This window comes from Falco peregrinus, chromosome 4 (assembly GCF_023634155.1).
Source record: "Falco peregrinus isolate bFalPer1 chromosome 4, bFalPer1.pri, whole genome shotgun sequence".
Classification (NCBI taxonomy): Eukaryota; Metazoa; Chordata; class Aves; order Falconiformes; family Falconidae; genus Falco; species Falco peregrinus.
This window is the reverse complement of record NC_073724.1, coordinates 118,304,087-118,316,590: the sequence shown is the minus strand read 5'-3', so window position 1 is coordinate 118,316,590 and position 12,504 is coordinate 118,304,087. Positions and strand designations below refer to the sequence as shown.

The window sequence follows — 12,504 nt, the reverse complement described above, 5'->3', positions numbered from 1 at the left end:
ACAGCCCTCAGGGTCTGTCTGAAGCTTCCCATCAAATCTTTGGACCTTCTTCCAAAACAACAACAAAAAAACCCCAAAACCCACACACAGTATTATTAGGCCTTTACTTGTGTGTTTTATTCTTTTCCCATGAGTTTCAAGTCTTTCCCTTTTTAGACTCTACTTGCCTTTGGATATCAGCTACGCTTGAAAAGCACTTTGTGTATGATGTGTGTAAGTATAGTACGCGTAGTAAGCAAGGAGAGAACTAAATATGGCATCAGAGGACAGAAAACCCCCGTGTAGTAGGCAGTGCTATAAAAAACCTCCTTCCTCCTCCCACCCCACGAGTAGGAGAAACACCTCTTCATTTAAAACCACGACGGTAGCGTGCTGCCTTGCTCGCGTTGCAAACCCTCCCCGCAGCCTGAGGAAAAGCGCCGAGAGGAGCCACCTCAGCGCCACCCAGCCGGGCCGGGGCGGCAGGGCTCTCCCTACCGGGGCACCCAGCCTGCCCCCGGCCGCACCTTCCCCCAGGCTTTCCCTAAAAATGCCGTTTTCACCTCAACATTCTCTTCCCCGCCGAGCTTCCCCCCTCAGACGAGCCCGGGCCTGCCTTCCCGCGCCCTCAGGCCGCAGCCCATCGCCATGGCAACCCGCGGGCCGCGGCGGCTCCTCCCCGCGCCGGGCGGGCCTAGGGCCGGTCCCCGCCCGCCGTTGCCGCCGCGCTCCGGGCCCGGCGCCGCTCGCCCGCCTCCCCCTTCCCCTCGCTGCCCTCTGGCCTGAAGCAGGCGCCGAGATGGCTCCGGCCGCTGACAGGGAGGGTTACTGGGGCTCGCCGACCTCCACCTTGGAGTGGTGCGAGGAGAACTACGCCGTCTCCTACTACATCGCCGAGTTCTGTGAGTGGCCGCTTCGGCCCCGGGGGCTGCGTCCCGCCGCCGCCTCGGTCACCTCTCCCGCAGTCCTCCGTGCCCTCACCCCACTGAGCAGGCCCCGCGGCAGGGGAGCCCTCGCTTCCGCGGCCCCGCTTTCCTGAGGGGGCAAATGGCGCGGGGACGGGGCCCCTTGCCCGCAGCCGGCCCCGGCGGGTGGAAGTGGGTGTTTTCCTGTCCCCTTCCCCCCCAAAGCCGTATCATAAGGAGGTGGCGGTGTAGCCCCTCTCTCCCTGTGCCCCAGCATGTTGTTTGGGCACCCCCGTCGCAAGTCTGTCACTTTGGCCTGTCTCCGAAGTGATGGCAGGGCAGGAGGAGGGTGGCTGGGGGCTTGGGGGGTGCCTGAGGGGGGTGGCCGGGTGAGGTGGGTCTCAGGGGGCTTGGCACTGGGGCAGGGGTGTGTGTGGCACTGCGTGGATGGCTGAAGAAGGGAGTTTTCGTTGAAATCGTGCTTGGGGTGCCACGCTGTAAAGCTGCACAGGTCTGCAGCGTGGCTCCCCTTGAGAGGAGGTGGGAGTATCTGCTCAGGCATGGGTGGCCAAACCACATGAAACTGTTCAGGGAGAGCAGAGAGGAGAAGGTGTCTTTGTACCGAAGAGGCATCTTTATCCAGGAGAGACACTTGCCCAGCTGGTCTTTGGTGGGTCTTGACCATCATCTGTTGCAGGTGGTGGGAGTTAGCATAGCTGGAAGGGTCACTCTGCAGCAGGTGCTGGTCTAGGATGGCTCAGAGCAATGGTGGGAGAGAAGGCTGTTGTTTTGACCTCAGAACTCTGTTATTCAGAGGCAGTCAGGAATTTAGATACATTCAAGCACATTTTAGGGAAAGAAGGTGTTTTGAGTACAGGGTCATTCAGCAGGTGGTTGAGAAGGGAGTATACTGTGGTAGCTGGTAAAGGATCAAGCCCTCTGTCACTAATGTTTTACTGAAAAATTAAGTATTTTTCTATCCTGCGCAGTGACTTTAAAGGGTGTAGTAGTTGTAGTTATGTGCTGCCACCTGATAGACACCCTGTCCTATAAAAAGCTTTCACATGTTTAAGATAGGCGGCTGCTTTTGAAGTGTTAAGACCCTAGGAAAGTTGTACTAAAGTGAACAGGCTCACCTACCCTGAAGTGCTTGGAGTGGGCAATCTGAGGAGGCCTTTTGCATAGCTGGGGTGCTTCAGCAGCACTTTGGAAGAGCTTGGCATGCAGGAGGTGGAAGGTTCTGGGCATCCATGCCAGGCTGTGAGTCCTGGTTACAAGCACTGACATGAGTGAAGGACCAGAATTAATAGTTGTGAGAGGTTTCAGAGTGTGGGAATGGGAAGGAGTACAGAGGATCTGAATAACAGTAGCATAGGCGGCAAAGAAACTCAGAGGAAAAAGGAAGTTGGTGTGTAGATTTATGGCTGAGAAGAGGAAGGCCGGCTGAAGAGGGAACAAAATTAAATACTCCTACAATGGGACAAACCTAGAAATTTTTAAATAGAACAAGCCTTTTGCAGAGTGTGTATTTTTGTGTTTTCCTCGTGGTAAAAAGTAATTTGTGAGGTAATTCTCATAGGGAAGAGGAAGCTCAGTTGTTTCACCCACATAAAAATAAATTTGACTAGCATGCAAATTTCTGAAATAATCCCTGCATTGTTGGACTTGTGAACTGATATTTTTCATCCACTTCTAGATTATGCAGGAGAAGGAAGATGAGGACGAGATTAATGCTGGGAGGTGGAAAGGCATGTGTTCTGAAGAAAAAGGGACTAATTCTAGAAGGTCTGGTCCCTCCTTAGAGTTTTGGTGTTTGGGACCACAGTTTGTTGGCCTGTCAGTTGTGCTGACCAAAGTGTGTGTAAGGGTTGTGCTCTAAATTAAAGCATTTAAATGGTCCAAGATTAAAAAGCAAAACACTAAATAAGACCACTTTATTTTGGAGTTAGCTTAATAGCAGGTAATTTCAGTAAGATGTCAAGATGGTTTAGATTTTCCTTAGCAATAATTCTGTAACTGCACTTTCAGGGTCAGAGGAAATGGTTGTGGGTGTTTTGATTTTTTCTTTTCTTGATTATATGAACCCCACTGCACTTAAATCATAGCCAGCAAAAGTTGGTTGACAATGTCTTTCATAAAACGACTAAAGTGTCTTTCCCAACTTTCTCTAAAATACTTAATGTGAAGCTAATTACTTCAGAAGATCAGAGAGATGTTACCCTGAAATCTAGTTGCTTCAGCAGAAGAGCTGAGAAGTATATCCAGGATCTGCGTGGCCCAGTGGTCTTCTGTCAGTTGCTGTGCCTTTATTGCTTCCTTACTCTCAAAAGTTCAAATTCAGAGAACAAACAAGCCAGAAAATAGAAAAATATTTTTCTTATCTCTCTCAGAATTCTCCTTTTAGTAATTTTTGATGTTTCTGATACTGGTTTTAAAAATCATGCACAGCCTGTATTATTTTAATTAAAATATTAAGAATTAGACTTATTATTTACACAGAAGACTTGAAATTGGTTTCTGAATTCTCACTATCTCTGTACCATACAGTGAAGCTGATGGTATTTAAAATTTTTGCATTAAATATTCGTTATAAGTAATTTATAAGAAACTGTTGGAGGCCCAAAGCTTGGAGGTTCAAATAAAATATAGTTTTCCTTAGCTTGCAGGCTGAAGACCCAAACTGAAAGCTAGTTGTTCAAATTAGGTCTTTGTGCTGTTTAGTAATTTGTTTTTAATATGCTATTTTAGTACAATTTGCTACATTGTGTTCCAGAAGCCTACATGTAGTTCTTTGCCATTGACTCTGTAAAGAACTAGTGTAGATGATGGCAGCTAATTAATTGTATATATTCAGAGATGTGAAAGTGAGGTAAGGTGTTTTGTAGCTCTTCACTTTGCATTCTCTTGATGTACCCCAAACACAATGACCTATATTCAAAGATTAATTTTTTTCATAATGAAAAGTGCTTTTTCTTGCCTTTCTGGCACAGCACCTAGCCAGTTTTCATCCTTTGTGGAGGTGGATGACTAACTGCTCTACATCCTTCTGTAGAATATTAAACCAATTGAAATGGAAAACCAGTTGAATTATTTTGCCAGCTTAACTACATTAAACCCTAAAATGACTCTTGTATCCCTCACTGACTAAATCTATTGTGTGGTGTACATAGAACTCCTTTTTCAGGGTTTCTCGGGAGTTCTGGATTGACTCCTGTGTGCTAGAGGGCAAGTAATAGAGATGTTTGGGGTTTTTTAACCAATCTTTTCCAGCTGCCAGTGCTTCTGTGCTGAATTACCCAAGCTTTTGTACACCAACTTAAGCAAAATAATAATAATAATTATAATAAGGGGGAAAAACCCAGCATTCTTCCACCCAGGCTAACAGAACAAGGTCAAACGTAAACACTGTTCTTTAACACTTAAGTGCTTAAATGTTTTGAGTTTACTCCTTATTTTAGCAGGGTTGGTGTTTCAGGCCAGGTTAGTCCATTTACTGTTCGGTGTTGGGGGTCTGTTTTGATATGAATGTCTATATGAGAAGTGCCTTATCCTTCTTGCTTTCACTGTCATTGCTGTAAGAAGGGCTTGTCTTGTAGAGTATAAGGAGAGCATATGACTAATCTTCATAGATATCCTTTGCGGAAAACATGGAGAGTAGTATCAATTTAAACAAATACTTTACATTCAAAGGAGCCCTGTGCAGTACCCAAGGGCTTATAATTCTCAGTCAGGAGAGTCATGGGGGCAAATTTGTTATTATCAACTCCGTGCTGTGCTTCAGGTTGGATAAAACTTGAGTGATGTTTCCTGGTATGTGAAATACTGCCTTGAGCTATCGTTGTCCATGAATAATGTGCATCATCTACAACATGATTGCTTTTGAGACAGTATATCCTTATGTTGGCATTTACAGCAACAAGCATCTGTAATATAGCTTCGGGCTTCTTGAGGAATTGGTGAAATTGTTTCTTTCTTGGCTTCTGGTCCTGTTTCAGAATGTTCTGCTACCTTCACATAAGAAAAGTTTGGGTGTATTTATTTATGTATTTTTATCACTGGAGTTAAATCCATTGCTTTTTGTTTTCATTAGCAATCTGGTAAACAAATACTTGTAACTGTGCTTTCCTTATGGGTCCTTTATTTAGAAAAAACAAAGTAGATATAAGAATCTGCCCATGTTTCTAGCCACCTTTGCTGTTCTTCCTTAAATGCTTCCTATTTTTCCTTCAGACAAGACATAAGAGATTGAGATGACTGTTACCTGTATTGTTAGATGTGAGATACCTTATTAATGCATACGTTGCCATCAAGCATCCTCTACATTGTGAACAGTGACACACAAACACTGTTTTTTTTTTTCTTTTAAGTTTTGCTCAAAAAAGACAGCTGTCAAAGTTGCACAGATCTCCATTCTGCACGGGAAGCATTACTTTAGAATTTAAAAACTCACAAAATTTAGAGTTAGTGTCTGTATACTGAATTTCAACTCCCACATGTGTACTGTCACCTGTTCCACTTGGGCGTCCTGCTGTATTTTTGCCTCTTTTGCCAGAGGCTTTGGAAAGCGCCAGGGACTGTTGGGCTAGGTACTATCCATGTGAGTTAAAAAAATATAATAAAGCCATCTCTATCTGGCTTCAAGAGCTCTGTCTGTTCTTTCAGAAATAAAGTGGTAGGTGAGGGAAGAATCATCAGGATTAATAGGGTGTGATCAGCCCAACTGCCTGGCTGTGGCTGAATTATTTAAAGACATCATGACACAGATGAGCTCTAAAGTGCGATTTAAGAGAAGGCGATGTCACAGCCTCACAGATTTTAAGACTGAAAGGGATAATGACCTAATTGCAGGAAGCCCCATCACAGGTTTCCTCTTTAAATTCATCAGGCTCCTTGAGGGAGCTTCCTCAGCTTAGGGGACAGTAAAGACAAAAAGGTAAAGGCAAAATTAAACTTAATTGATGGTGGCTATAAAGTCAAGTAGAGTGTACAGAACAGTGCTCAACTGTGGGATGCTTTTTAAGATGAACCTTTCTGGCTTGCTTTTTGTGCTGTGGACAGAAAGAAATTGAAAGAGGGGTTCTTCCCTTCAAAGAATAATATGGTGGAAGTAAACTTGCGAGCCAGACAGATGGTCTCTGCTGTCCTACTTTCTTATTTAATGATTTTAAATGATTTTGAGTCAGTGGCCAATACTGTTGCATTAATTTATTTCCCTTCCTAGGCTGTGGATGTATATACTTAAGCCTGAAGATAATCTTGTGGCACTGTTTTGTTGCATTTTGCCACAACTAATGATTTAAATATTTTTTAAAATTCTTCCTTTTTTTTTTTTGTGTGTGTGTGTGAGTCTCTTTGCCACTTTCTAATCCATGGTACAGCTCTACCTTTCATCTCTTAACAGCTTAATTTTCTGTTCTCCCAACAGCTTTCATTGAAAGACAGGGGCAAAGGCTTTTGGAAAGTCAACGTTTGTCCAATCAGTTCTCATTTATCCATCACATGGATATGCTTAAAACTTGATAGATGCTGTGGTCATGGACCACATGTGTGTTTATTTACTAATACTTCTCTAGTTATTAAGTGATGATAAAATTCTTAAATATGGTTTAACAAAGCGCTTGATTACTCTATAATTAGCACTTCATATTCAGTACTTGGACAGCTGGCAATTGGACATCTGCCACTCCAAACGGTAACAGAGCAGAGGCATTTGTACAATTTGATTTTGCTTATGTGCAAGCTAAGGCAGGCAGGTTTATGAACTGCATGATGCAAATTTGCAGAGTATGTATTTGTAGCTAGAAATAGGAAGATTAATGAAAAATAAATCATGGTAAAGGAATGCTGCTGACTTTTAAATGCCTTTAAATGAGCCTTTAGTCACAGATAAAAATGACTGTTGTCATAATTGAAAGACAAAAATGTCTTTTGGGGTTTGTTGTATGTTTTTGTGTGTGTGTGAAACTGCTGTTTATGAAATGCGTTTTCCATACTAGCTGGAACCTTTCGTAGACCAGTAGGGAAGATGTTTTTTTAAACAAAAGAAAGATTTAATAATCACTGCAGAAGTGTTCAAAGGAAGTCTGGGAGTGGTCTCCAATCCCAGCAGCTCAGCAGTACGTAGTCATTTTATCTTGCAACGCACAGAAATGCTAACACATTTGACTGTTTCTCTGACTATCTCAGAAGCTTAAAGAAGATCATAGAAATGGATCATGAAAGGTTAAGAAAATGCAAAGAGTTCTTCTAATTCAAAATACATATTAAAAAATGAAATTTATAATGCTGGAAGGGAACCTGCTTACAAGTGGTTATCGGGGAAAAGCTACCTACCTTTGATTGCTTTGAGTTTTCTGGGTGTGGGGCTCTTTACACCTGCTTCATTAATTACATCCATTTTTCAGTCCACTAGCAGAGAATCTGAGCTGCTGCGTGAATTGAAGATGTTTGGTTATTCTGTAGTTGTGGAAGTACTGCAAGGAAGGTAGGTGTCGGGAAGAGACGCGTTTCTAGAGAACGTTAAAACTCAAAAAAAAGAGCAGCACTGCTTTAGTGTCAATCTTTTATCATTAATTGATCTGACTATCCCCATACAGGCAAGCTCTGGGTAGAGTCCCAGTGGTTTTGCTGGGCGCTGTTTAGATTTAAGGTTTCAGGCACAGACCCTTTTGTGCAGTTGGAAATGCAGCTGTAAAATACTTGGGCGTTTTGTGCTAGCTCAAAAACCTGAACTGTCTGACCAGGATATTTTTTCTATCCATTTCTAAAAATTAATTTCCTTGAAGAAATAGGCTGCATATGCCCTGTGATCAGTGACTGAAAAACTGATGTTTTATAAGTGATCAGTGCAGTCGTCATCTGCAGGATCATTATCTCCTTTACAGTCAGGTCCATCAATCTCTGGCAGAGTTTGTACTTCAGTGTGCCTGGAGTTTGGGAGACAGATGCAGCCCTCTCTCTCGGTCCCTGGCAGGGAGATGCACCCTTTGTGCCTCCCCCCAGCCTTACGAGGTTCCTCTCCAGTTCTTTGACTTTCCAGCAGCTGGTGACTGAGCCTGCCCTCCATGTTGCAGAGCTTTCCTGGGGAAATTCCAAACTTTATTTCAAAACTGAGATTAGTGTCCAGCAGTGTATCTGTTTCCCAGCTGTGTCCTGGGGCTTTATTTTATTTTATTTGGGTTTGCATTATTCCTTGGTTCCTTTGGACTTGTTTTCCGCATCCATTGTCCTTGTAGTGACCCTGGAATGATGTGTGCAGAGTGTATGTCTCTTTAAGGATCTCCAGCTGGCTTTCGGTATTTTCCCTTGCAGCCTAGTCCAGGCAATGGTGCTGTGATTCTTCCTTCTAACCAGAGGAGCTGGAGAAGGGGGCAAGAGCATGGGCTGGTTCAGCATAATGAGGTTTAGGATGTTAGTTTGAGACCCAACTTTCAGGTTTGAGGAGAAGGCACGCCTCGGTGGTCTTTAGGCAGAAAAGCAGGTGAGCCGAATTTAGGAAAAGGTGTGGCACTGGGGGTGAGCTGAGCATCCGCCTCTACCTAACAGCAGGAGGTGAGTGAAGCCAGAACAGTGTACATATACTAGCTATGCCTCTTCCTTCACATCTGCTTCTCTGTGAGTCATGGGTGTATGGCACAGGACACCAGAGTATGTTTTGTATGAATTCCAACTAGTAGGATTTCAGTGTATCAACTTTATGATCGTAAAACATGACCCTGTAAGCTCTCTGATTTATACAGTGCTTTAATGAGCTCGTTATTTGCAGCGGAAGCTCAAGATGCTACTACCCTGTAGGCTGGACTTTTAGTAATTGGTAATTCCAGTTGGATAAGGATTTTCATTTGAACAAATCCAGCATCAAGGAATCAGATGCAGTATTAGATCCAAGAAGCAGTTCTGTAGACTTTTGTAGCACAAATGAGAATTAAAAATAGTTTGGACACTGACAGTCTAGGGACAGTATTTCTGTATTAGATCCATCATTTGTTCATCAGGTTTTCTTCCATCTTCCCTGGCTAACACCATTTGTTCAGGCAGAGACTGGCCTCTCACCTGGAAAGCACACTACTCTTTTCCCTTCTAATGGGTGTTTTGACCTTACAATGAGGAAACCCAACGGTACCTGAAAAATTACTTGCATGTCTTTGAGAAACAGGACTGGCAGATTTGGCTTTCTCTGAAATCAAATAGTCACCTACAACAGTGAGTGGAAATGACCCAAAGAACTGATTTTATTGTCCCAGAGTGGAATTCACATTTCTTCTAAGTAAAATGGGTATATTTTTCCTCGAAGATTACTTCACAGGGTTTGCTGTGTAAGAAGGGGTACGTTTGTGTGATTCTCATAGACCTGATTGCTCTTGGGGGTAGTTTCCAGGGCTGCTCTCTTGCCAGAAACTGTCAGGTCTAGTGCTGGCCCCGGACTGCAGCAGGCAAGCTGTGGAGCCTGCTCCGTGCGTTATTACACTCAGGAGGAGCGCTGCAGGGTGTATTTATACAAATATTCCCTGCATTCCTCCCACAGGATACAGATATATTTTTTTTTTCAGGTTTTAAATCTTGTAGACTTAAGAAAAAAAATACAAAATACATAAACTCAGAATTGCTTCTGGTGATATTTTGCTCATGAATGAAAAGTGATGCCTTTATATGTTTGAGTTTTTTTCCTTTGGGTTTATCTTTTTTTTTTTTTTTTTTTTTGAAGTCCTTTTCACAGTTGTGGAAATGACCCATATAAGCAGAGACAGAACTAACTGTATGCAACATGCTGACTAGCGTATGAGTAAACAGCCTGGAAGACTGAAGCAACAAATAATTTTTCTTTCTTTTTTTAAATTTAGTAACAAATTTAAAAAGTGGGTTGGCAGTGCGCTTCTATTCATAGTGCCCTGTACCTGCAGATCTGGCTTCTGCAAATGGTACAGTTTACTGCTGTCTCCATTAAGCTGCAGCTAGCAGCAGCGGTGTGGAAGTTCACAGCTTTCTTTACAACTAGCAGAGTGAAAACCGGATGAGCATTGCCAGTTTTTATAACTTGTGCCTTTTCGAGCTGATGAGTGCAGTCTCTCATAAGAATCAGCTCAACTGTATTGCGTAGATGCCTTGGAAAGCAGCAGAGAAGTGCACCGTGGTAGTGAAATCATACAGCAGATGTTATTTTCGTTCACTTAAACTGCTAATGGCTTTGTGATCTGTGATATCACAGTTGCTTTTCACTCAGAGTTTTGGGGTTTGGTACCTGTTAAGTCTTTCAAGGCCCAAGTTTTATCTTCGTGTGAGGCCCCTCAGTATAGTCTTCAGCATGTCTAATGTCAGAACAGTACTCATGCTAAAACTCTTCGAGTTCATTCCAATTTAATTTTTCTTTTTTTCCTTTCTCTGTTCTAGGCTGCAGAGAAATATTTTAAAGCTATTTCTTTTCCTTAATAGCATCCCCTTCCAAGTTCTTCAGTTCTTTTTCCTGCCTTTAAATTATTCCATGCTGATTTCCACATGGCTTTTGTATTAACTTATTTTTTTCTGCTTTTGTTGTACTTTTTCTACATTTGTTTCAAACCTGTCCTCTGAAACATTTCCTCTGCCAGCCACCATTTGTGCTGGGCATCTGGCTGATTTTATGTATGTTTTTGACTGTATCACATCATTGTTCAATGAAACTGACTTCTGCCCGAATGTTTGCCACCAACCTCATGAATTGTTATTTTGTAGGTACTATAATAAGTTATATTTATGAGAAAAAGACAGCATTTAAAGCTCAAACCTTCAATGTTAGCATATCTCTTCTTGTATTTGGTTTAGACAATGAGATACTTAAGATTTGGACTTTGACCTTACTGTCTTTGTGGAGAAGCACCTTCATTTTCCTCTAGATAAACAGCTTTTGCCAAGGTTTGTGGGTGGATAGGCAGCTACCTTTTTTTTCTTTCTTTTCCTTTTCAAGCAGGAACAAGAAAGTTGTCTTGAAATAACAATTGGACAGTAACTAAAGAATAGACCTGGAATTAGAAGTTGCAGACCAGGAGCAACAACCTTTGAGTTTTGGGCTGGTGAATTAATTGGGTACTGTTGAAAGTTCTTGCTGGAGGCTGTTGTATTGGCTGGAAAAGGTTATAAAGATTTTACAGAAAAGTAGTGCCTATATAAAAAAGTATTCAGGAGTGAAGAACAAGAGTCAGAGTCATTCCTGAGATCAGATGCCTGCCTTTTATCACATTCCAGGTAGTCTTAGGACTTTTCAGTTAAGGCAGTCCTGCAAAAAAAGATAGTTACGGATGGGATTTTCTGCTAGTACTGCTGATCGGAGAGGGTTCACCGATCAGTGTTTGAATGGTTGCTGTACATCTCAATCAGGCTGTGTTTGCTGATTAGTTTCGTTATTCGTATGTGCTCTGTTTTAGATTTGTCACATAGCGTCTCACCTTTAATTTCCTACCATCCAAATAGAGCAAAATGCAAAAGAATGACATGAGTCATTAATAGGAGAGACTTTTAATTGTTCTGGACACCCAGGGGAAATCCACACCAGTAGCAAGAAAGGAAGGAAAGCAAGAGAATTTGGATTTTGAAGAAAGGCTACTCAAATTAAAGCTACAAATACCTGGAAAAGAGCACTGTTCACACATCATTCTTGTGCCATTCAGTGAAGTGTACTGGGCTCCCCTAATGCTCAGCTTTCATATGTCACTGCACGGTTCCTGGAAGAGTCCTGCCAGAGCCTCTGAGATGATGCCCACAGCTTACTATGCCTCAAGTTGGTATCTCCGTTTGTGGTGAGGACTGTCAGATGCTGGGCTGGATGTACTCTGGTAGCTCTAACCATCAACTGCCAAAAGCTGTGCTTTCTACTCTGGACAGACCCTTAGGCTTAGGGGAGTTGGTGCAGACACTGAGCATGAAGCCAGGATGCTGATACCAGCATAAAATAGTAAAGGTTGGAAGGAGCAACTCCTAGTTGCTGTATCTGACCCCTCCTTCTCATTTGTCCCTTACAGTTTTTCTCATAATAGTATGCCAATGCAGCATTTTTTTGTTATGTACTCACTTTATCATATTTTTCTACGGTGTTTTATCTACCTTTAATTTTATTATTTCTGTGATCTATGTGAACTTGCTCTTCAGATTTCTGATCATAACATTGTATTGGTCACTGCTTAGTTTCAGCCATAGCTGAAAGGTAAGCTTCCGCATCTCAATTGTTTCCTTCCAGTCTTACCTCATCAACCTGTCTTAAAATAACACTTGAAATATGTTTTATTTTGTTTTCCAGTGAAGTTTATAATAGAAGTAAATCTGCCCTTCAACAACAAGCTTATTTCATGTAATATTCTAACTTTACATCATCTCAGCCTAATCTCTAGGCTTTGATTGCATTTTCCAGCCATAAGCACTAGCTTTTAGTGAGCTTTCTATATTGATATTTCAAATGATCTGCCTATGTCAACTGTTTTTACTTTAAATTCACTTGCAAAATCCTTCCAGGTATACTTCAAAGTAATTGTTCTGCTTGCTATCATCTTAGGTGCACATTTATCAGGGAAATGATGCTTTATTTTCTACGAGGCTTCCCCACACTCTAGTAAAGCAACATTAAAATATGATAGGATGCCGTATAAGCTAATTG

At 42.2% G+C, this 12,504-nt stretch overlaps 1 protein-coding gene across 2 annotated transcripts in view; it reads left to right on the top strand.

Annotated features, from left to right (window-relative positions):
• Positions 1-695: 695 nt before the first annotated feature.
• Positions 696-12,504, top strand: part of ACER3 (alkaline ceramidase 3) — a 59,572-nt gene continuing 47,763 nt past the window's right edge. The window contains exons 1-2 of one of the 2 annotated variants that reach the window (XM_027777900.2): positions 761-881; positions 2,581-2,669. In XM_027777900.2, the coding sequence (XP_027633701.1) occupies positions 2,600-2,669 (70 nt within the window). In that variant the 5' untranslated portion in view covers positions 761-881; positions 2,581-2,599. Of the gene's footprint in view, positions 882-2,580; positions 2,670-12,504 lie in introns of both variants that reach the window. The other variant, XM_005231138.3, reaches the window with a different exon arrangement.